The 22,261-nt window shown below is 34.5% G+C and overlaps 1 protein-coding gene across 2 annotated transcripts in view; it reads right to left on the bottom strand.

The window, feature by feature from the left end:
- Positions 1 to 22,261, bottom strand: part of PGR (progesterone receptor) — a 98,760-nt gene that overhangs the window by 25,192 nt on the left and 51,307 nt on the right. The window contains exon 4 of one of the 2 annotated variants that reach the window (XM_032426324.1): positions 5,036 to 5,341. The exons of the other annotated variant lie outside the window; for it this stretch is intronic. Coding sequence (XP_032282215.1) covers positions 5,036 to 5,341 — 306 coding nt within the window. The remainder of the gene's footprint in view (positions 1 to 5,035; positions 5,342 to 22,261) is intronic. 2 annotated transcript variants of the gene reach the window in all.

The following is a 22,261-nucleotide window of genomic DNA, read 5'->3' as shown; positions in this document are numbered from 1 at the left end:
TAATAAAATTATGAATGAAAGGGGAGAGATCACGACTAACACCAAGGAAATAGAAACAATTATTAGAAATTATTATTAACAACTATATGCCAATAAATTAAGCAACCTGGAAGAAATGGATGCTTTCTGGAAACCTATAAACTACCAAGACTGAAACAGGAAGAAATTGACAACCTGAAGACACCAATAACCAGGAATGAGATTGAAGCAGATGGACTCTGAAAAACAAACTGAGGGTTCTAGAGGGGAGGGGGGTGGGAGGATGGGTTAGCCTGGTGATGGGTATTAAAGAGGGCACATTCTGCATGGAGCACTGGGTGTTATACACAAAAAAATGAATCATGGAACACTACATCAAAAACTAATGATTGTAATGTATGGTGATTAACATAACAATAAAAAATTTAAAAAAAAACAACTTCCCCAAAAATAAGAGTCTAGGGCCTGATGGATTCCCTGGGGAAGTCTACCAAACATTCAGAGAAGAAATAATACCTATTCTCCTGAAGCTGTTTCAAAAAAGAAACAGAAAGAAAGCTTCCAGAGTCATTCTTTGAGGCCAGCATTACCTTGATTCCCAAATGAAGCAAAGACCCCATCAAAAAGGAGAATTTCAGACCAATATCCCTGATGAATATGGATGCCAAAATTCTCAACAAAATCCTGGCTAATAGGATACAACAGTACATTAAATGTATCATCCAGCATGGCCAAGTGGGATTTATCCCTAGGATACAAGAGTGGTTCAACATTTGCAAATCAATCTATGTGATTCAACACATTAATAAGAGGAGCGTGAAGAACCATATGGTCCTCTCAATTGATGCAGAAAAAGCATTTGACAAAATACAGCATCATTTCCTGATTAAAACTCTTCAGAGTATAGGGATAGAGGGAACATTCCTCAAGTTCATAAAATCCATCTATGAAAACCCACAGCAAATACCATTCTCAATGGAGAAAAGCTGAGAGATTTCCCTTAAGATCAGGAGCACGACAAGGATGCCCACTCTCGCCACTATTGTTCAACATAGTACTAGAAGTCCTAGCAACAGCAATCAGAAAACAAAAATAAATAAAAGTTATTCAATTTGCAAAGAGGAAGTCAAACTCTCTCTCTTTGCAGATGATATGATAATTTATGTGAAAAATCCAAAAGACTCCATCCCAAATTACTAGAACTCATACAGCAATTCAGTAATGTGGCAGGATAAAAAATCAATGCACAGAAATCAATTGCTTTCTTATACACTAACAATGTAATGGTAAAAAGAGAAATTAGAGAATCCATTCCATTTACAACAGCACCAAAAACCATAAGATATCTTGGAATAAACCTAACCAAAGAGGTAAAGGATCTATACGCTAGGAACTACAGAACACTCATGAAAGATATTGAAGAAGACACAAAAAGATGGAAAAAATATTTCTATGCTCATGGATCAGAAGAATAAACATTGTTTAAATGTCTATGCTGCCCAGAGCAATCTATACTTTAAATGACATCCTGATCAAAATACCAATGGCATTTTTCAAAGTGCTGGAACAAACAATCCTAAAATTTGTATGGAATCAGAAAAGACCGAATTGCTAAGGAAATGTTGAAAAAGTAAAACAAAGATGGAGGCATCACGTGGCCTGATTTCAAGCTATATTACAAAGCTGTGATCACCAAGACAGCATAGTATTGGCACAAAACAGACACATAGAACAATGGAACAGAATAAAGAGCCCAGATATGGACCCTCAACTCTATGGTCAAATAATCTTCGACAAAGCAGAAAAAAAAATGCAATGGAAAAAAGACAATCTCTTCAATAAATAGTGCTGGGAAAATTGGACAGCTATATACAGAAGAATGAAACTCGAGCATTCTCTTACAACATACCCAAAGATAAACTCAAAATGGATGAAAGACCTCAATGTGAGACAGAAATCCATCAAAATCCTAGAGGAGGACATAGGCAGTAACCTCTTGGACATCGGCCACAGCAACTTCTCTCAAAAGCGAAAATGAACTTTAGGACTTCATCAAGATAAAAAGCTTCTGCACAGCAAAGGAAATGGTCAAGAAAACAAAGAGGCAGCCCACAGAATGGAAGAAGATATTTGCAAATGACACTACAGACAAGGGCTGGTATCCAAGATCTATAAAGAACTTCTCAAACTCAACACCCAAAAAACAAATCATCCAGTCAAAAAATGGGCAGAAGACATGAACAGACACTTCTCTGAAGAAGACATACAAATGGCTAACAGACACATGAAAAAATGTTCATCATCATTAGCCATCAGGGAAATTCAAATCAAAACCACACTGAGATACTGCCTTACACCAGTTAGAATGGCAAAAATTGACAAAGCAAGAAACAACACATGTTGGAGAGGTTGTGGAGAAAGCGGAACGCTCTTACACTGTTGGTGGGTATGCAAGTTGGTACAGTCACTTTGGAAAACAGTGTGGAGTTTCTTCAAAAATTTAAATATAGAGCTACCGTATGGCCCAGCAATTGCACTACTGGGTATTTACCCCAAAGACACAGATGTAGTGAAAAGAAGGGCCATAGGCATCCCAATGTTCATAGCAGCAATGTCCACAATACCCAAACTGTGGAAAGAGTTGAGATGCCCTTCAATAGATGAGTGGATAAAGAAGATGTGGTCCATATATACAATGGAATACTACTCAGCCAACAGAAAGGATGAATACCCAACTTTTGCATCAACATGCATGGGACTGGAGGAGATTATGCTAAATGAAATAAGTCAAGCAGAGAAAGTCAATTATCATATGGTTTCACTTATTTGTGGAACATAAGGAATAGCATGTAGGACATTAGGAGAAGGAAGGGAAAAATGAGGGGGAGAAATCGGAGGGGGAGACAAACCATGAGAGACTATGGACTCCAAGAAACAAACAGGGTTTTAGAGGGGAGTGGGGTGGGGGATGGGCAACCCGGTGATGGGTATTAAGGAGGACACATACTGCATGGAGCACTGGGTGTTATATACAAAAATGAATCATGGAACACTACATCAAAAATTAATGATGTACTGTATGGTGACTAATATAACATAATAAAAATAAATTAAAAAATAAAGATCATGGGCCACACAATCATTTGCTAATCTAAATCATCAAATTTAATTATCAAATAAGCTTCCCTTATTGTAATAGTTAATGGAAATGGTACCTATAATACTGGTGGATGCCATCATTCTTTTTACTTACACACAAATTACATTTTTGCAAGATTAAAAAAGTTGTTGCTAAATTCAGTGTAAAAATTTCCTCTCACTCTTTTTGAGAATATGAAGATGAAAAATCTTCACAGGTAAATGTTTCAACTTAAAATGTTCACTTAGCTTTTACCCAAAGTGAATAAATTATCTTTTAAGCTATAACTGGTTATTTTCTAACTTTGCCAACTGATAGTAGAATCTTTTTAAACAGTAAAGAACCTGCAAAATACTAAAAATATAAACTATATCAATCAAAGAAAGCAACTTTTCTAAATAATATAAAAACTGAGAAAAGTTAAACATACATTTAAATACTCCTATTTTTAAACAGAAAAAGTTCAATCCTATTGTAATATCTCAATTTAATAAAGATCTATGAAAGGTGATAATGACTTTATTCAGTAAGTTTTAAAAATTCAGAAATTCTTTAATGGAAAAAAAATTACCTGCCCAAGACTTTCAGCAACAATGGAGCTAATAAGAACCTGGGTATTTGGATTTTTCTATAAAATTACTTTATCTCTATTAGAATAGTGAATGTTATCAATTTTTTCTCAACATGTGTTTTTTTAAAAGATTCAACAGGAATCTATTTTTCTTCTCTTTCACATAACCTTGAATTTTGAAGAACAAGTCACCCATTGAATTTCAAACCTTTCAGGTAAAATAATAATGGAAATATATTAAGGCAAATTGAGAAAAAAAAAATTCTTTAAAAAAGATGATTGAATTTACTTGGAGACTAAAATGGCATAATATGTTTAATTCTTGATCAGATACTGGAAAAATCAACTGGTTTAAAAAAGTGTAAGGATATTTTTGGTGTGAAGAGAATATAATTTTAAAAAATGCTGTATTTCTAATTATGGGATTAATGCCTCCACAAACAATGGCTACCCATGTATTCTCCTGGCTCTGCAGTCTCAGATTTAGCCAAGTAAAAACTGCATCCTTGTATGGAGTTGTGCTGAGGAAGTAAAACTTGTTTATAAGTAAAGTGACTTAAATCCTTTCATGATGGTACAAGCCAGATTCTCACTGTTATCCACTTTGTCTGAGTATAAATTAGAGAAAATCGTAACTGGAAGGAAGTTCATTTCCTTATGTTCGAATTATGTGACTTAATTAACTTTAAACACCCCACTATACTCTGAATACTATTTTGATATATTATATGAATAGATACATTCAGGTTTTTTTCAACCATTTGAGGTTGGTTAAATTAGCACTGAGAATGAACTAGACATTTTTAAGAAGATGGTCAATTTGTTTTTCTCTTTACTATAACATCTGTGCTTGAACACATAAACTTATCCTGATCCTTAACTGTTTCATGCATGTAATTCTTGAATCATCAAGACTCAAGTGTTATCTATGACTTTTGTATTTCCATAGCACACAGTAGGGTCCTAGACAAGTAACAGATTATTTAAGATCCTAGATAAGTTATTTTGAACTGCTGAAATGCATACTATAACATGCTGTTTACACAATATATTTTTTTTTTTTAAGATTTTATTTATTTGACAGGGAGAGAGAGAGAGAGCACAAGCAGGGGGAGCTGCAGAGGGAGAGGGAGAAGCAGGCTCTCAGCTGAGCAGGGAGCCCGATGCGGGGCTCGATCCCAGGACCCTGGGATCATGACCTGAGCTGAAGGCAGACTCTTAACGGACTGAGCCACCCAGGCGCCCCTACACAATATTTAATTTACTGTACAGACTTTAACAATCTACTAGTACAAGAAATACGGTAAAATTTTCATTCTATGCTACTATATACAAATTATTATTACCTGGCAACGATTTAGACCACTTGACTACTGAAAGAAGTTGTCTCTCGCCTAGTTGATTAAGACTCGTCAGCAAAGAACTGGAGGTATCAGGTTTGGTGTTGTCATGTCCTGCATAGATCACATCTGGTTCAATGCTCATTAGTAGGTTAATCAATGGGGGGATCAACTGTATATCTTGACTTGGTGAAAAGGAAATTCTTTGGCTTAGGGCTTGGCTTTCATTTGGAATGCCCACAGGCTGTGGGAGAGCAACAGCATCCAATGCTCTCATAACTCTGACTTTATTGAACTTTTTAAACTTTCGACCTATAAAGAAAAAAAGAAAAGATCATGTAAATACATATCAACTAAATCTTCCAGCAGACTGTTGTTTTTCTTAAGTCTTAGAATTATAGCATTGTAGGTTTTAGCATCAATCTAATAAAATGAAATTGAATAAGTAAATGTTAGGTCTCAGACTTGGATTAAAGAATTAATTATACCAGCATTTCCTGGGTTGGTGTGGTGTGAATATTTACACCAGTATCTAATGGAAGATTATGGAACTTTGCAGCAATATGTATGAAAAGACAAATATCTTTCAGTAGAGACTAAACTGAGTATTGGTAAATATTCTGACAGGACTGTCTCCCAAAAGCTAATGCTACAGACTACATTCCTTAAAACATAGTTTTCAGTAAATACTGAATCTTCTTTTGGGTTTATTCTTTTGGGAATGTGTTGAGAGCTAGCCCAGAGTAGTGTAAGATGATGGAGTAGGAGGATCTTGAGCTCACTTTGTCCCATAGACATAATAGATAATAGCTACATCTATTCAACTAACTCTGAAAATGACCTGAAGACTGCAGAACAGACTTTCCACAGTTATTTGCGGAGACGAGGGTACACCAAAGAGCCTAGGAGGGGTAGAGACACAGCTGGGGACTGAACCTTTGGTGGGACTAACCACAAAAGGGAGGGACATCACAAGCATGGATAAGCAAGGGGATCAGACCCCACACCAGGCACTCCCAGCACTGGGCACCTGCAATGGAAGGATGAGTCCATATAACATCGGGCTTTCAATACTAGTGTGGCTTAACTTCCAGCTTTAAAAATCAGTGGGCTTAATGCCCATTCTTGTGGGAACTAGTACAAACACTCCATTTACCTTGCTAAAACTGGATACCCAACAATGATGTTCTCTTGTGGACCCACCACCTCAGCAGGTATCCCTCCAAAGCATCTCTGGTTGTGGGAAGGTGGGGGATGGAGGGGAAAGAACTTCGAACATTATCATGCCCACAGTTCCAGCAGCCAGCCTCTTAGCTGCCTATACAGGGAGCAAGCCTTAACCTTCATGCACCCGAAATTGTGGCAGAGTGGTTAACTGAAGACATTTGGTCTGACTGCTGGCCCCATCCACCAATGAGCCCACGACACCTCAGACAAGACCCTCAAAATTGTGGGGACCAAACCCTGTCCAGTGTGCCCAGCAGGCAAACTGGATCATTGCAGCTGGCTGGGCTGGAAGCAACTGCAGATCAGCCACAATAGTAGGTACCACAGCACACAGGGGCAGCCCTGGAACACCTGGTTCTGGTGACCGGGGGGATTGTGCTACAGGGCACCACAGGACCTCTTCTTCACAAGGTCACTACTTTCAATACCAGGAAACATACCTGACCTACCAAATACATGTAAACAAACACAGAGAGTCAGGCAAAATGAAGAGACAGGAAAATCTCTCCCAAATGAAGGAACAAGACAAAATTACAGCAAAAAAGCTAAATGAAATGAAAATAACCAATGTCAAATAAATAATTCAAAGTAATAGTCATAAAGATACCCACTGGACTTGAGAAAAGCATGGATCATTTGTTAGGTCTTCAATAAAGAGATGGAAAGTACAAAAAGAAGCAGTCAGAGATGAAGAATTCAATAACTGAAATAATACACTGGAGGAAATCAATAACAGATTAGAGGATGCAGAATAACAGATCAGCAATCTGGAAGACAATGTAATGGAAAGCAACCAGGCTTAATGGGAAAGAGAAAAAAGAATAAAAAATGAAAAGAGGTTAAGGGAACCCAGCAGCATCATCAGGAGTAAAAATATTTGCATTATAAGGATCCCAGAGGGAAATGAGAGAAAGAAGGGACAGAAAAGTTATTTGAAGAAATAATAGTTGAAAACTTCCTTAATCTGAGCAAGATAACAGACATCCAAGTCCAGGAAGAACAGAGAGCCCCTAACAAGATGAATCCAAAAAAGTCCATACCAAGATAGATAACAATTAAAATGGCAAAAAGTAATGATAAAGCAAAACTTTTTCAAAGCAGCAATTCCAGATTTCAAAATATACTACAAGATTATAGAGTATTGAAAACATTATGGTACTAGCACATAAATGACACACCATCAATGAAACACAATAGAGAGCACAGAAATAACCCCCACACCTTAATCTACCACATAGGAGGCAAGAATATACAATGGAGAAAAGACAGGCTCTTCAAAAATGGTGCTATGAAAACTGAACAGTTACATGCAAAAGAATGAAACTGTACCACATACACCATATAAAAAAATAAACTCAAAATGGATTAAAGACCTAAATATGAGACAGGAAGACACAAAACTGCTAAAAAAAATATAGACAGTAATCTCTTTGTCATCAGCCTTAGCATCATTTTTCTAGATATATCTCCTCAGGCAAGGGAAACAAAAGCAAAATTAAACTATTAGGACTACACCAAAATAAAAAGGCTTTTGCACAGGGGCGCCTGGGTGGCTCAGTCGGTTAAGCGTCTGCCTTCGGCTCAGGTCATGATCCCAGGGTCCTGGGATTGAGCCCCGCATCGGGCTCCCTGCTCCACGGGAAGCCTGCTTCTCCCTCTCCCACTCCCCCTGCTTGTGTTCCCCCTCTCTGTGTCAAATAAATAAATCTTTAAAAAAAAAAAAAAAAAGCTTTTGCACAGTGAAAGAAACTCAACAAACCAACAAGGCAACCTACTGAATGGGAGAGGATATTAGCAAATGATATATCCAGTAAACTTTTAGTATATAAAAAATAAGCAATCTGATTAAAAAACGGGCAGAGAATCTGAACAGAGTGTTTTTTCAAAGACAAATGGCCAACCTAATCATGAAAAGATGCTCAACATCAGTAATCATCAGGGAAATGCAAATCAAAACCACATGGAGATATAATCTTATACCTTACATCAGAATAGCTAGAATAAAAAAGACAAGCAATAACAAGTGTTGGTGAGGATGTGTAGAAAAGGGAATCCTCGTGCACTGTTGGTGGAAATGTAAATTGGTATAGCTACTATAGAAAATAGTATGGAGGTTATCCAAAAAATTAGAAATACCATATGATCCAGTAATTCCACTACTGAGTATTTACCCAAAGAAAATGAAAACACTACCTTGGAAAGACATATGCACCCCTATGTTTATCGAAGCATTATTAACAGCAACCAAGAATATGGAAACAAACCAAGTGTCTGGTGATAGATGAATGGATAAAGAAGATGTGATACATACACACACAAACAATAAAATAGTATTCAGCTATAGAAAATAATGAGATCTTGCCATTTATGACAACATGGATGAACCTGGAGGATATTATGCTAAGTGAAAGACAAATATTATATGATTTCACTTATATGTGAAATCTAAAAACAAAAAAAAAATGAGTAAACGAACAAAAAGCAGACACAGATTCATAAATACAGAGAAGAAACTAATGGTTGCTAGAGGGATGGTGAATGGGGGGTGGGCAAAATGGGTGAAAGAGAGTGGGAGATACAGGCTTCCAGTTTTGTAATGAATATTTCACCAGGGTAAAAGTTACAGCATAGGGAATGTAATCAGTAGTACTGTAACAACACTGTATGATGACAGATGGTAGTTACACTTGTGAACAGAGTATAACATAATGAGGAATTACTATGTTGCATAACTGAAACTAAGGTAACAGGGTGTGTCAACTATACTTCAATTAAAAAAAAAGAAGAATGCAAGAGGTGGGGTGGGGCCTGGGTAAAATAGGTATAAACATCCAGTTATAAGATAAATAGTCACAGAGATTAAAAGTTCAGCATAGGGTATATCGTAAATAATATTGTAATAACTTTCTATGGTGAGAGTTGGTGACTACACATATTGTTATGAGCACTGAGTAATGTATAGAATTGTCAAATAATGATGATGTACTCCTGAAACTAATATAACATTGTAGTCAGCTATATTTCAATAAAAATGAAGAACAAAAAAATAAAACAAATCTATAGAACTTCATATAATTGTACTTCCAGCATTTTATTGAGAAAGTAGATAATGGCAAATAGTACTCAGAATTAAATAACAATAGTGAATGACTTTGTATTATTTACAATATTATTTATGTACTTCTGAAAAACAATAGCGTCTGGACGTTTGGTAGCCTAAGTAGAAACTAGAGGTGTAACCACTTCCACTGTACTATTCTCCCACCTACTGTGTCTGTCTTTAGGAGATAATACACATGGGAGCTTTCATTGTTTTCCTGGAAGGAGAGGAGACTCAGATACTAGGAGCTCAGATACTAGGGAGTGGACATGGGGGCACTAGAAAACAGATGGAAAGACTGACTTAATAGTTGTCTCTCACTCATCCTGATGAATGTTATTTTGAGGGATGTAATGTGCAAAATTTCATGGCTGCACTCTATGTAATAGCCGTCAAAGTGGAAACAAATGACTATAAAAATGAGAATGGGGGTGCTTGGGTGGCTCAGTCGGTTAAGTGTCCAACTCTTGATTTCGGCTCAGGTCATGATCTCAGGGTTGTCGGATCCAGCCCTGTGACTGGCTCCATGCTGTGCGTGGAGCCTGCTTAAGGCTCTCTCTTTCTCTCCCCACCCCCTGCTCACGAGGGCTCTCTCTCTTAAAAAAAAAATGAGGATGGATAAATGATAGTTATAGAATGTAATAATATAGTGCAGTAAAAATGAATAAAACAGAATAATACATATCAAAATAAAGAACTTCACTAATGTTAGGTAAATAAGGTCAAATTGCAGAAATATATATGCCATATGATACCATTTTTATAAAGTAGTAAAACCACCCTCAAAACTAAAGATTATATTGTTGATGGAAATAGATATTCAGAAAATTTATAAAATACAAGCGAATGATAAACCCAATATTCAAGATAAAGGTTTCCTGGAAAAATGATAGCTTACATATAGCTTAGTAGTAAAAATTCTGAACTATGTTACAAAAAAGTTGTAGGGACTTGGGAGAGAAAAAGGTTCTGAACTTATTTAGTATGTGTTATTAAAATAATTTGGTAAAATGTTACAGGCATAGTTATTGTTTAATTCTGATATAATTAAAGAGGAATATAGTTTAACTATGACTCTTCAGAATGAGAAGGTAAGCACTAGCAAAATGGAAAAATAGATTAACAAATTAACAACGAATGACTGAGTATTGAATGGGGAAAAGAAAATGAAGGAAAAGTGACCAACCCAGCAAAGTAAGAAAAGGAGTATTTAAGTAACAAATATACTTAAATAGATACATAAAATATATATATAATGTATTAGAAGAAATAAAAGCTTGTATATTAATTACCCCAACAAATGTCAATGTCAAAGAAAGTCAGGCTGGGTTAAAAAAAATTCTATTTTTAGTTTTAAAGAAAAACAATAAAAACATAGGAAAATAAGTGGAAAATTAAAAGATGAGAAAAAGTGAACCAGGTAAATACATGTAGAAAGCAGGAGAAGCAATATTAATAACAGATAAAGCAGAATTCAAGACCAAAGACATCGAATGAGACAAAGTGAGGATATTAAGGATAAAAGGTATTCTCCTCAAAGAAAACATAAAGCATAAGACTTTATGAAACAATCAATACAGAAGCCAAACACTTAAAACAAACCCTAAAAAAAAGAAAAAAGAAAACTTGATAAAAACAGAGTGGGAATATTCCTATATTTCTTTCATATTTTACATATCAAGTACACGGTTAATAAGCACAGATAGGAAACTTAAAACTGATCCAGTACCAGGAATCTTTAATAAATTCTGAAAAAAATAAACACTATATTGTTTCATCATAACATTATTTTATTAAAGATCAAAGTTAACAGCATTTGACACATTTTTCTAGTTAAGTCCTTGATCAATGAGGAAATTTACATAAAAATTATTAATCATCCAGACATTAACAAAAATAACATTTCAAATCAAAATGAATGAGATAGTTAAATGCAAAAATATACATTCAAAGACTTATATAGTATTTTTTGTGAAAAAATAATGAAAACAAATCAGTTAAGCATTCAATAAAGACATTAGTAGAAAAGAGAAAGTCAAACAAAGAAAAGGAGGAAAAATATTTCATAGGATGTATGGTAAAGATACTAACTACAGATACTAGAATAATTAGAAGAATTAGAAAACAATATTAAATAATATTAAATGAAACACTCAAATAAATTTGATAATTAGGAAATGGAGAGTTTTATGGAATATAAATTATCAAAATTAACTCTGATAATGTCACAGCCTGTCTTAATTTCTTTAGTGGCAGAGGATTTCTCTTATACTATCTTAAAGAAAAAAGTCAAAACCTTCCCTATATATTTTATAAAGCAAACTTAACTTGAAAAACATCATACCAGAAATAAAGATTAAGTTGTCATGATAAAAAATAGATAAAATCTTAAAATGAGGTAACAACATCTTGAATTCTACAGAATGAAAAATAGAACACTATAACTTATTCTAGTAGAGCTTGTTCTGAGAAGAAAAGAATGGTTCAATCCTGGAAAATCTGCCATCATAATTCATCATATTGGATCAAAAGAGAAAATCACACGATTTTTCTCAATAAATGACAAGAGGCTTTGAAAGGCAGAATCATGGCTCCTCAAAGATGTCAGTACAAGAGAGAATTAATCTCCTTAATAGATCACATGTTAGATCACAAAACAAGTGTCAATAAATTCAAGAAGATAGAAATTATACCATGCATCTTTTCCTACCATGATGTTATGAAACTAGAAATCAATTATGAGGAAAAAATCTAGAAAGAACACAAACATATGGAGGCTAAGCAAATGCTACTAAACAATAAATGGATCAACCAAGAAATCAGAGGATATAAAAATATACCTTAAGACAAATGAAAATAAAACACAACATTCCCAAATTTTTCAGAAGCAGCCAAAGCAGCAAAGAGAAAAGTTTAGAGCAATACCTGCCCACCTCAAATAATTTCAAATAAGCAACCTAACCTTCCACCTTAAAGGGTTAGAAAAAGAAAAACAAACAAAGCCCAACCCAGCAGAAGGAAGGAAATAATAAAGATTAGAGCAAAAGTAAATGAAACCGAAACTTAAAAACAATAGGAAAGATCAATGAAACTGGGAGGTGGTTCTTTGAAAAATTAGGCAAATTTGATAAACTTTTAGGCATATTCATCGAGAAAAAATAAGAGGACTCAAAAAAAAATCAGAAAAGAAGGAGGAGAAATAACAATCAACACCACAGAAATACAAAGGATTCTAAGAGAATATAATGAAAAATTATATGCCAACAGATTGGACAGCCTAGAAGAAATGGATAAATTCCTAGAAATACTCAGTCTTTCAAAACTGAATCAGGAAGAAACAGAAAAAAATTTTAAAGTTTTTATCTATTTATTAGAGAGAGAGAGAGCACAAGTAGGGGGAGCAGCAGACAGAGGGAGAGAAAGAAGCAGGCTCCCTGCTGAGCAGGGAGAGCCCCACGCCAGGCTCGATCACAGGACCCTGGGATCATGACCTGAGCCAAAGGCAGACGCGTAGTGACTGAGCCACTCAGGCACTCCAAGAAACAGAAAATTTGAACAGAGGTAGGTAGTAATGAAACTGAATCAGTAATAAAAAAAGCTACCAACAAATAAAGTCCAGGAAAAAATGGTTTCACACATGAATTCTACTAAACATTTATATTTTTTTAAGATTTTATTTATTTTTTTGTCAGAGAGACAGAGTGAGCACCAGCAGGGGGAGCAGCAGACAGAGGGAGAAGCAGGCTCCGCGCTGAGCAAGGAGCCCGATGCGGGACTCCATCCCAGGACCCTGGGATCATGACCTGAGCCAAAGGCAGACACTTAACTGACGGAGCCACCCAGGCATACCATACTAAATATTTAAAGAAAAGTTAATACCTATTCTTCTCAAACTATTGAGAAACTATAAATCAAAGAGTGAGAAAAACTTCCAAATTCATTCTATGAGACCAGCATTACCCTGATACCAAAACCAGGCAGTCACTATAAAAATACAGGCCAATGTTTCTGATGAACACAGATGGAAAAATCTTCGACAAGATATTAGCAAACCAAATTCAACATTAATCATTCACCACGATCAAGCAGGATTTATTCTAGAGATGCAAAGGTGGTTCAATATTCTCAAATCAATCAGTTTTATACATCCCATTAATAAAAAAAGGATAAAAATCATATGATTATCTGAAAATATGCAGAAAATTATTTAACAAAATACATGTTAAAAACTCTCAACAAAGTGAGCCTAAACAGAGGGAACTTAACTCACCATATGAAAAACCATATATGAAAACCCACAGCAAAAATCATACTCAATAGTGAAAAACTGAAAACTTTCCTCCTAAGATTAGGAAAAAGACAAGGATTCTACACTCACAACTTTTATTGAACACAGTACTGGAAAGTCCTAGCTGCAGCAACCAGACAAGAAAAAGAAAAGGCATTCAAATCGGAAAAGAAGTAAAACTGTCATTATTGCAGATGACATGATATTCTATACAAAGACCTGAAAGACTCCACCAAAAACTATTAAAACTGACAAATGAATTCAGTAAAGTTGCAGGATACAAAATTAATATACAAAAATCTGTCACATTTTATACACTAATAACAAGTAGCAGAAAGAGAAATTAAGAGAACACCATTTACAATTGCACCAAAAAGAATAAAATACCTAGGAATAAATTTAAATAAGGAGGTAAAAAGTTCTGAAAACTATAAAACACTGATGAAAAAAATTGAAGCGAACAAAAACAAATGGAAATGTATACCATGTTTATGGATTAGAAGAATTATATCCTTAAAATGTCCATGCTATCCAAAGAAATCTACAGATTCAATGCAATCCCTATCAAAATATCAACAGCATTTTTCACAGAACTGGAACAAATTATCCTAAAATTTGTATGGAACCACAAAAATCTTTGAATAGCCAAAACAATCTTGAGAAAGAACAAGCTGCTGGTATCATGCTCCTGAATTTCAATCTTTATTACAAAGCTACAGCAATCAAAGCAGTATGATATTTGCACAAAAACAGATATATATGTATCTGTAACAGGATAGAGAGCTTGGAAATAAACCCACACTTATATGGTCAATTAATCTATAACAAGGCAAGATTATACATGGGGGAAAAGACAGTCTTTTCAATAAATGGGGTTGGGAAAACTGGACAGCTACATGCAAAAGAATAAAACTGGACCACTTTCTTATATCATATACAACAAAATAAAACAAAACACCTCAAAATGGATTAAAGGCTTAACTGTAAGACCTGAAACCATAAAACTCCTAGAAGAAAATGGGCAATAATCTCTCTGATTTAGCCACAGAAACATTTTGTAGATATGTCTCATGAGGCATGGAAAACAAAAGCAAAATCAAATTATTGGGACTACACCAAAATAAAAAGCTTTTGCACAGTGAAGGAAACCATCAACAAAACAAAAAGGCAACATACTGAATGGAAGAAGATATTTGTAATGATATATCTGATAAGGGGTTAATATGCAAAGTATATCAAGAACTTATACAACTCAACACCCCCCCAAAAAAATCTGATTAAAAAATGGGCAGAGGACCTGAATAGACATTTTTCCAGAGAAGACATACAGATGGCCAACAGACACAATGAAAAGATGCTCAACATCACTAATCATCAGGGAAACACAAATCAAAATCACAACAGAGGTATCACCTCACACCAGTCAGAATGGCTAGAATCAAAAGGACAAAAGAATAACAAGTCTTGGCAAGAATGGAAAAAATGGGGACCCTCTAGCACTGTGGAAAACAACACAAGGGTACCTTAAAACATTAAAAATAGAAGTATCATAAGATCCAGTAATTCTACTACTGGGTTTTTACCCAAAGAAAACAAAAACACTAATTGAAAATATATATGGACCCCTATGTTTATTGCAGCATTATTTACAATAGCCAAAATATGGAAACAACATAAGTGTCCATTGATAGATGAATGGATAAAGATGATATGATACACACAGACATAGACACACAGGAATACGACTTAGCCATAAAATAACCTGAGATCTTGCCATTTGCAGCAACATAGATGGACCTATAGGGTATTATGCTAAGTGAAATAAGTCAGACAGAAGGACAAGTACCATATGATTTCACTTATAGGGGATTCTTTTTTAAAAAAGATTTTATTTATTTATTTGAAAGGGAGAGAGAGAGAGAGCACAGAGTACAGGAGCAGGGGGAGGGGCAGATCCTGATGAGCAGGGAGCCCAATGGGGGATGCAGGGCTTGATCCCAGGACCTGGATATCATGAACTGAGCTGAAGGCAGATGCTTAACTGACTGAGCCATCCAGGCACCCCTCACTTATATGGGAATATAAAAACAGACTCTTAAATAAAATATAGAGAACTGGTGGTTACCAGGGGGAAGGTGGGTGAGGGCATGTGTGAAATAGATAAAGGGAATTAAGAAGTTAAAAACTTCTAGTTATAGGGCACCTGGGTGGCTCAGTCGTTAAGCGTCTGCCTTCGGCTCAGGTCATGATCTCAGAATCCTGGGATCGAGTCCCACATCGGGCTCCCTGCTTGGCGGGAGGCCTGCTTCTCCCTCTCCCACCCCTCCTGCTTATATTCCCTCTCTCACTGTGTCTCTCTCTGTCAAATAAATAAAATCTTAAAAAAAAAAAAAAAAAAACTTCTAGTTATAAAATAAATAAGTCATGGATATGAAAAGTATAGCATAGGGAATATAGTCAATAATATTAGAATAACGTATGGTGACATGGTAACTACACTTGTGGTGAGCATTGACTAATGTATAGAATTGTGGAATCAATATGTTGCACACCTGAAATTAATGTAATATTTTATGTTAATTACTCTTCAATTAAAAATTAATATATAATAACTAAATTTAAGAAATAAAAAATCACTCTATCAGTTCTAATAATTACCATTTTAAGAATAGAAAATAATATTCTACCACAACAGAGGTGAAAGTTATAAAATAACAAGAATAAATTTAAGAAAAACATAGGACCTGTATTAAAAGTATAAAATTCTGTGGGCACCTGGGTGGCTCAGTTGGTTAAGCATCTTCTTTACGCTCATGATCCCAGGGTCCTGGGATGGAGCCCTGTGTTGGCCTCCCTGCTCACTGGGGAGCCTGCTTCTCCCCTCTCTGCCTGCCCCCACTCATCTCTCTCTCTCTCAAATAAAATCTTTAAAAAAACAAAAACAAAAGCAAAAATGTATAAAATTCTGTCATAGGACATAAAACAAATACGTGAATTAATGAAGAGGCATGTTTCTGGATTGGGAACCTTAAACTGTCACTCTTGCTCAGATTAATACATAAATGTTATGCTGTTTCAATCAGAATCCAATTTTTTGGAACTGGAAATGATGGTTTTACTGTTCATTGAGAAGAATAAACGATTGTTAGAGTAGCCAAGAAAAATAGCAATTGTGATTTCAATATATGCCATGCTATTTATTAAAATTTATAATACTACTACCACAATCCAACATGATGGTATTATATATTTGTATGAATGGACATAGAGACAAACAAGATAGGATACAGAACCCAGGAACATATGCCAAATATGTCTAGTATCTTAATGTATGTTAAAAGTGGTGGGTGAGAAGAGTTTTAATTGGGGCATATGAAGGCTGCTGGGAAAGCAGAGAACATAAGTCCTCAGCATCCATTTTCATAGTAGAATGTTAAAGGACACCCAAACAAGGACCATATGGTCATACTAACTACTTTTCCCTCAAACTTGGTCTTCTAAGTTTAAATAGAAGCAACTCAGACAAGACATAGAAGAGAGAAAAGTAATGGAAAACTGGGGATTATTTTTGGAGTTACTGATCATATTTGACTGAGCAGAGATAAATGTACACTAACCCTTAACACTTTCTATCCTGCGTCTCTTTTTTATTTTTATTTTTTAGCATTTATCATGTTCTGTCAGGCCATAATATTTTATACAATGGGTTTTTTTAAATTGTTTCTGTCCTCAACTAAAACATAAACTCTTTGATGATATCACAGTACCTTGTACATAGTAACAATAAAAAAATTTTGTTGAATAAATCAATAATTGCACAGCAACAAAAACATTTTTGCTACAAGGGTGTCAACAATAATCTGGTCTCCTGCCATATAAGTTCTGCACTCTGAAGAATGAGAAAAAAATCTAAGGGGAATTTCCCTCCAGCAAAGACACAATCTAGGGCAGAGGGTGTAGCATATTTCATAGATTGTTTGGAATTCACATATGCTTGCAAACTTTAGCTGTTGACGTTATTCTGCCATAGCTACATTTATGTCTCCAACCACTCTTTCCCTGTCTTCCATACCAAACCAAATAGCTAAGAATTCAAGTCTTCTAGCTCAAATTATAAGGGGATAATCAAAGCAAAAAGAAAGCCAAAGGGAAAGGGCTAACAATTACTAAGTCAAATAGCAGGCTAAGATAGAATTATATAGACTTAAATGTATAGTAAGTAGCAGACATACCATAAAGAATTTAAGCAAAACTATTTTTAGAAATGATAAAAGGAGAATGTAAAAATTAAAAATCAGATGAATACAAGTGGGAGGGAGAATTACTGTGGGAAATGGACCTAGGCAAAACTTCCACTATATTTCAAAAATAAAATGACATCTAAACTTCAAGAATTCAAAGGAGAGAAATATAACATCAAATAAAAGATGCAAGAAATTACAAAACAAAATAAGTTAAAATGGGAGCTGAAAAAGAAAAAAATAAAGAAATAAAGCTCTAATGGATTAAAAAGACTTAGAAGAAAACAAAAAGGAGAACTGCCAGTGTAAAAAAAGGAGCCAGAGATATGATGTTGAGATTTTGAGAAAAATCACCAGATGAAGTATAAAAGAACTAAAATTAAAGTGAGTAGAGAAAGGATTTTAAGTGTGGAAGTCCGCGACCAGAGAGCTGATTATTACTGGGGACCATGAAAAAGGGAAAGAAAACATAAAACAAAAAATCTCTGAAGGTAATAGAGAATACTTTGCTAATATATAAGAAGACTTGAAGTTTCACACATAAAAGGGCTTATTCTGTTTCAGGAAAAAATAATAGATTAAGAAAGAGCTAAGTATTGATGAAATTACTGAAATTCAATGATTAAGAAACACAGGCAGAAGACCCAGGTCATCAACAAAGGAAAAACATTAGAATCTCATTTTCTCTTCATTTACATTAGATGCTTAAAAACAAAGGCAATGTATACAGATTTGAGTGGGGAGGGGCCCATACCACACATTCCCCATGTTTTAATAGAATTTTAGTAAAGATTTGGTTGTCCAAGAGAAGTAGAACACACAGTACACATCTCATTTACTTCCTTTTTCATTTCACTTCTTCTACTTCCCTCAGTCCCATCCTAAGCAACACAAATTCTTCCTTTTGTCTTTGGTAGATCAAATTGGTGAATATCTTTTATAACTTTAGCATACTCCTGGAGTCATAGGCTCTATCCCAAATAGTTACCATGACACGTCTAAAAATCAAAACAAGTAGGACATTCTTCTACAAAGGTAAAAAAAAAAAAAAATTCATCTGAAATATTTTCAATCATTTACAAAATTTTCCTACCATGTAAAATATATACATTTTCTTTCAGATTATGTTTACATGGGAAACATATGGCTTGGGAACATAAATATATATAATAATATTCAATAATTATTACATTAATTAAGTACCTCTACTATCTATGATTCTGTAAATTAATGTCAATTCCAAGATACCTGCTTTGATTTTTCAAGGGTTCCTACAAAGAAATAATTAAAAACTTTTGGAAGATACAAGAATATATTTTGCATTAAAGTTAAATATTTATTTTGCCAATGATAATATCTGCAAAAATGGCTCCAAGATATTTGAAGCCACAATTTACTAAGCTTTTTTATAGGCCAGGCACTGTGCTATATGCTTTAGATCTATCATTTCATTTGCCCTCATAACTCTCATTATGTGATCTTAATGGAAAAGAAAATAAAGATGTGTAAAGGTTGCAGTGTGTTCCTGAGGTCCTGCAGCTATTAGTGGGGAAATTTATGTATTATTTTTTTAAATTTAAATTCAAGTTAGTTAACATATAGTGTATTATTAGTTTCATGGTAGAATTTAGTGATTCATCAGTTACATATAACACCCAGTGCTCATTACATAAAGTGCCCTCCTTGATCCCCATCACCCAGTTACCCCATCCCCCTACCTACCTCCCCTACAGCAACCCTCACTTTGTTCCTTTTAGTTAAGAGTCTCTCGTGGTTTGCCTTTCTCTCTGTTTTTATCTTATTTTATTTTTCCTTCCCTTCCCCTATGTTCATCTGTTTTGTTTCTTAAATTCCACATATGAGTGAAATCATATGGTGTTTGTCTTTCTCTGACTGATTTACTTCACTTAGCATAATAGCCTCTAGTTCCATGTTGTTGCAAATGGCAAGATTTCATTCTTTTTGATGGCTGAGTAATATTCCATCATATATATACACCACATTTTCTTTATTCATTCATCTGTTGATGGACAACATTTGGGCATTTACCATGTTTTGGCAACTGTGGACGCTGCTGCTATAAACATTGGGGTTCATGTGCCCCTTCAAATCACTGTCTTTGTATCCTTTGAATAAATACCTTGTATTGTAATTGCTGGGTTTAGTGGGGAAATTTAATCAAATTTAAATTTAAATCAAAACCTACTTGTTGTGACTCTACATCCTTACTGTTATTACAGTGCTATACCATCTACAGAGGTGCTTTAAAAATTTCTTTTTAACCTACTGATAATATTTAAAATTTTAAAGCAGGGTTAATATATTTGATTGAAATTGGTATAAAATTCTATGTAAACTTCTCTTACTGGCAATGTAGAAAATTAGGTGGTTTATTAATCTTCTCCAGAACACCTAATACGATGGATAAAGTATAACTAACACACTTTAAAGTGCATAGCTAAACTTCTCAAAAAGTCAGCAAAGTATCAAGGAGTCCAAAATGAAGACTATCTCTATCCACTGAAAAAGGGACATGAAAAGAAAGCATGTCTGTTTCATCCCTTAGCTCAGTATGGAAAAAAAATCTCTCCTTTGATAATTCTTAATCAAAGGCCCCCCTCTGAAATTATTCTATCTGCATGGTATGGGAATCCTAGAGGCAAAAAGTAAATATGAAAAGTGTTCCTTTATCAATGAAATCCTTAAAGTGCCTGGAAGAATAAAATAAAAATTCTCTGGAGAAAAACTCCTCAATTAAGGCCACATAGGATTTAAAAAAAAATTAAACTGTGCTAAATATGAGTTTATAATCCAAAATTACAAAAGGCCCAATGAGTGAGAAGTAGCAGAGATAATAAACATGGTGCTGGAATTGGCTCACAACAGCCTATGAAAACTTATTAAGTATTCGGGAATATTAAGAGCCAGTTTTTAAAACATTGGTAGGCTGAAATTTGTTATAAAGGAGTATTTATACTACAATCATGGGGAAATTCTGTAAATAATAATGGCTTTTTTAAACCACTGTGCTACAGTGGCATAATTAGATCTGGAGTTATGGGACTTTGGAATTACTGACTACAAATATTCACAAGTTTATTTACAATTATTAAAGTTATATGAAAAAAGAATGGAAACACAAAAAAGGGAAATGTAGTAAAAATAAGACAGATTTATAAAAGAAACAAGTATAATGTCTAAAAAAAATACCATCACTAAAATGAAGAAATAGTAAACTTGAAGACATAACTGACTAAAATACACAGAATATAGCACAGGTATATAACAATACAGGAAATATTAAATAGGATAAAGATATATAGAAGACAGAATGGACTAGAAGACAGAACGGGCTAACTAATACATGTCTAGTAAGTGTTCAAGAGGTAGAAAAACGTGGAGTGAGGCAAAATTTGAAGAACACTGGGAAGAATACTCCTGGTATTTATGAAACACACAAATTCTCAGATTTAGAAATCATGATTTACAAGTAGAAAAAATGAAACTAATTTATAATTGGTTATTAGAGTGAAATTGGAGAACCAAGTATAAAAACATTTTATATAAATATAGAGAAAATATTGCCTCAAAGAAACTGTTAGATCAATGGGAGAATTCTCAGAAAAAAATGATACATGCCAGAAGATAATAGATGAACATCTTTAAGGTGTGGGGGAAAAAAAAATCAACCTAAAATTTTTAAACTACCAAAATCATCATTCAAAAATGAAGATTAAATAAAGATATTTTAAGTGGAAGCAAATGAGTTTATCATTAACAATTTCCCACAGAAAGAACTTATAAAAATTTTATTTCAAAAATAAACTGAATGAAAGACTGAGTTGGAAAAAAAACCAACAGGTAAACATATAGGTAGATCTTTTAGACTGAATAAAGTAATAATGATTACTAATTCTGGATCATGATCTGAAATGAATGTTGTTTACTTTGCCATGGCCTCTCTGCTATTTGTTATTTCCGGCAAAAAAAAAAAAAAATTATATTGAGTGGATGACACAAGGTGTTCATGTGATAATGCCAGGCCTATTGCATGGAGGCAAAGGAAGAGTATTATACTGGATATTAAAATGTAAGTTTTATGGCAGCCAGAAAGCTTTTTGGGAATTGGATGAGAAACCAAGATCAGCAGACAGGGAATGGTGCAAATCAAATCCTTTGATATTATGAGGATCGTAATAAGCCTTGCTGTAGTTTTGGCGGATTTATAGGCAATTATCCTAATAGTAGCTGTAAGAAATCATGTATAGATATATGTTTTTACTTTGGGTTAAAAAAAGGATGAAGTTGCTGGGACCAGTACACTGGGACTATGCTCTAACAACCCTTTTGGCACTGATTTAGCTTGCTTTTCCTTT

Source organism: Phoca vitulina, unplaced genomic scaffold (assembly GCF_004348235.1).
Source record: "Phoca vitulina isolate PV1807 unplaced genomic scaffold, GSC_HSeal_1.0 scaffold34, whole genome shotgun sequence".
Taxonomy (NCBI): domain Eukaryota; kingdom Metazoa; phylum Chordata; class Mammalia; order Carnivora; family Phocidae; genus Phoca; species Phoca vitulina.
Note: the sequence above shows the minus strand (reverse complement) of the source record. Positions and strands in the feature narration are given on the sequence as shown.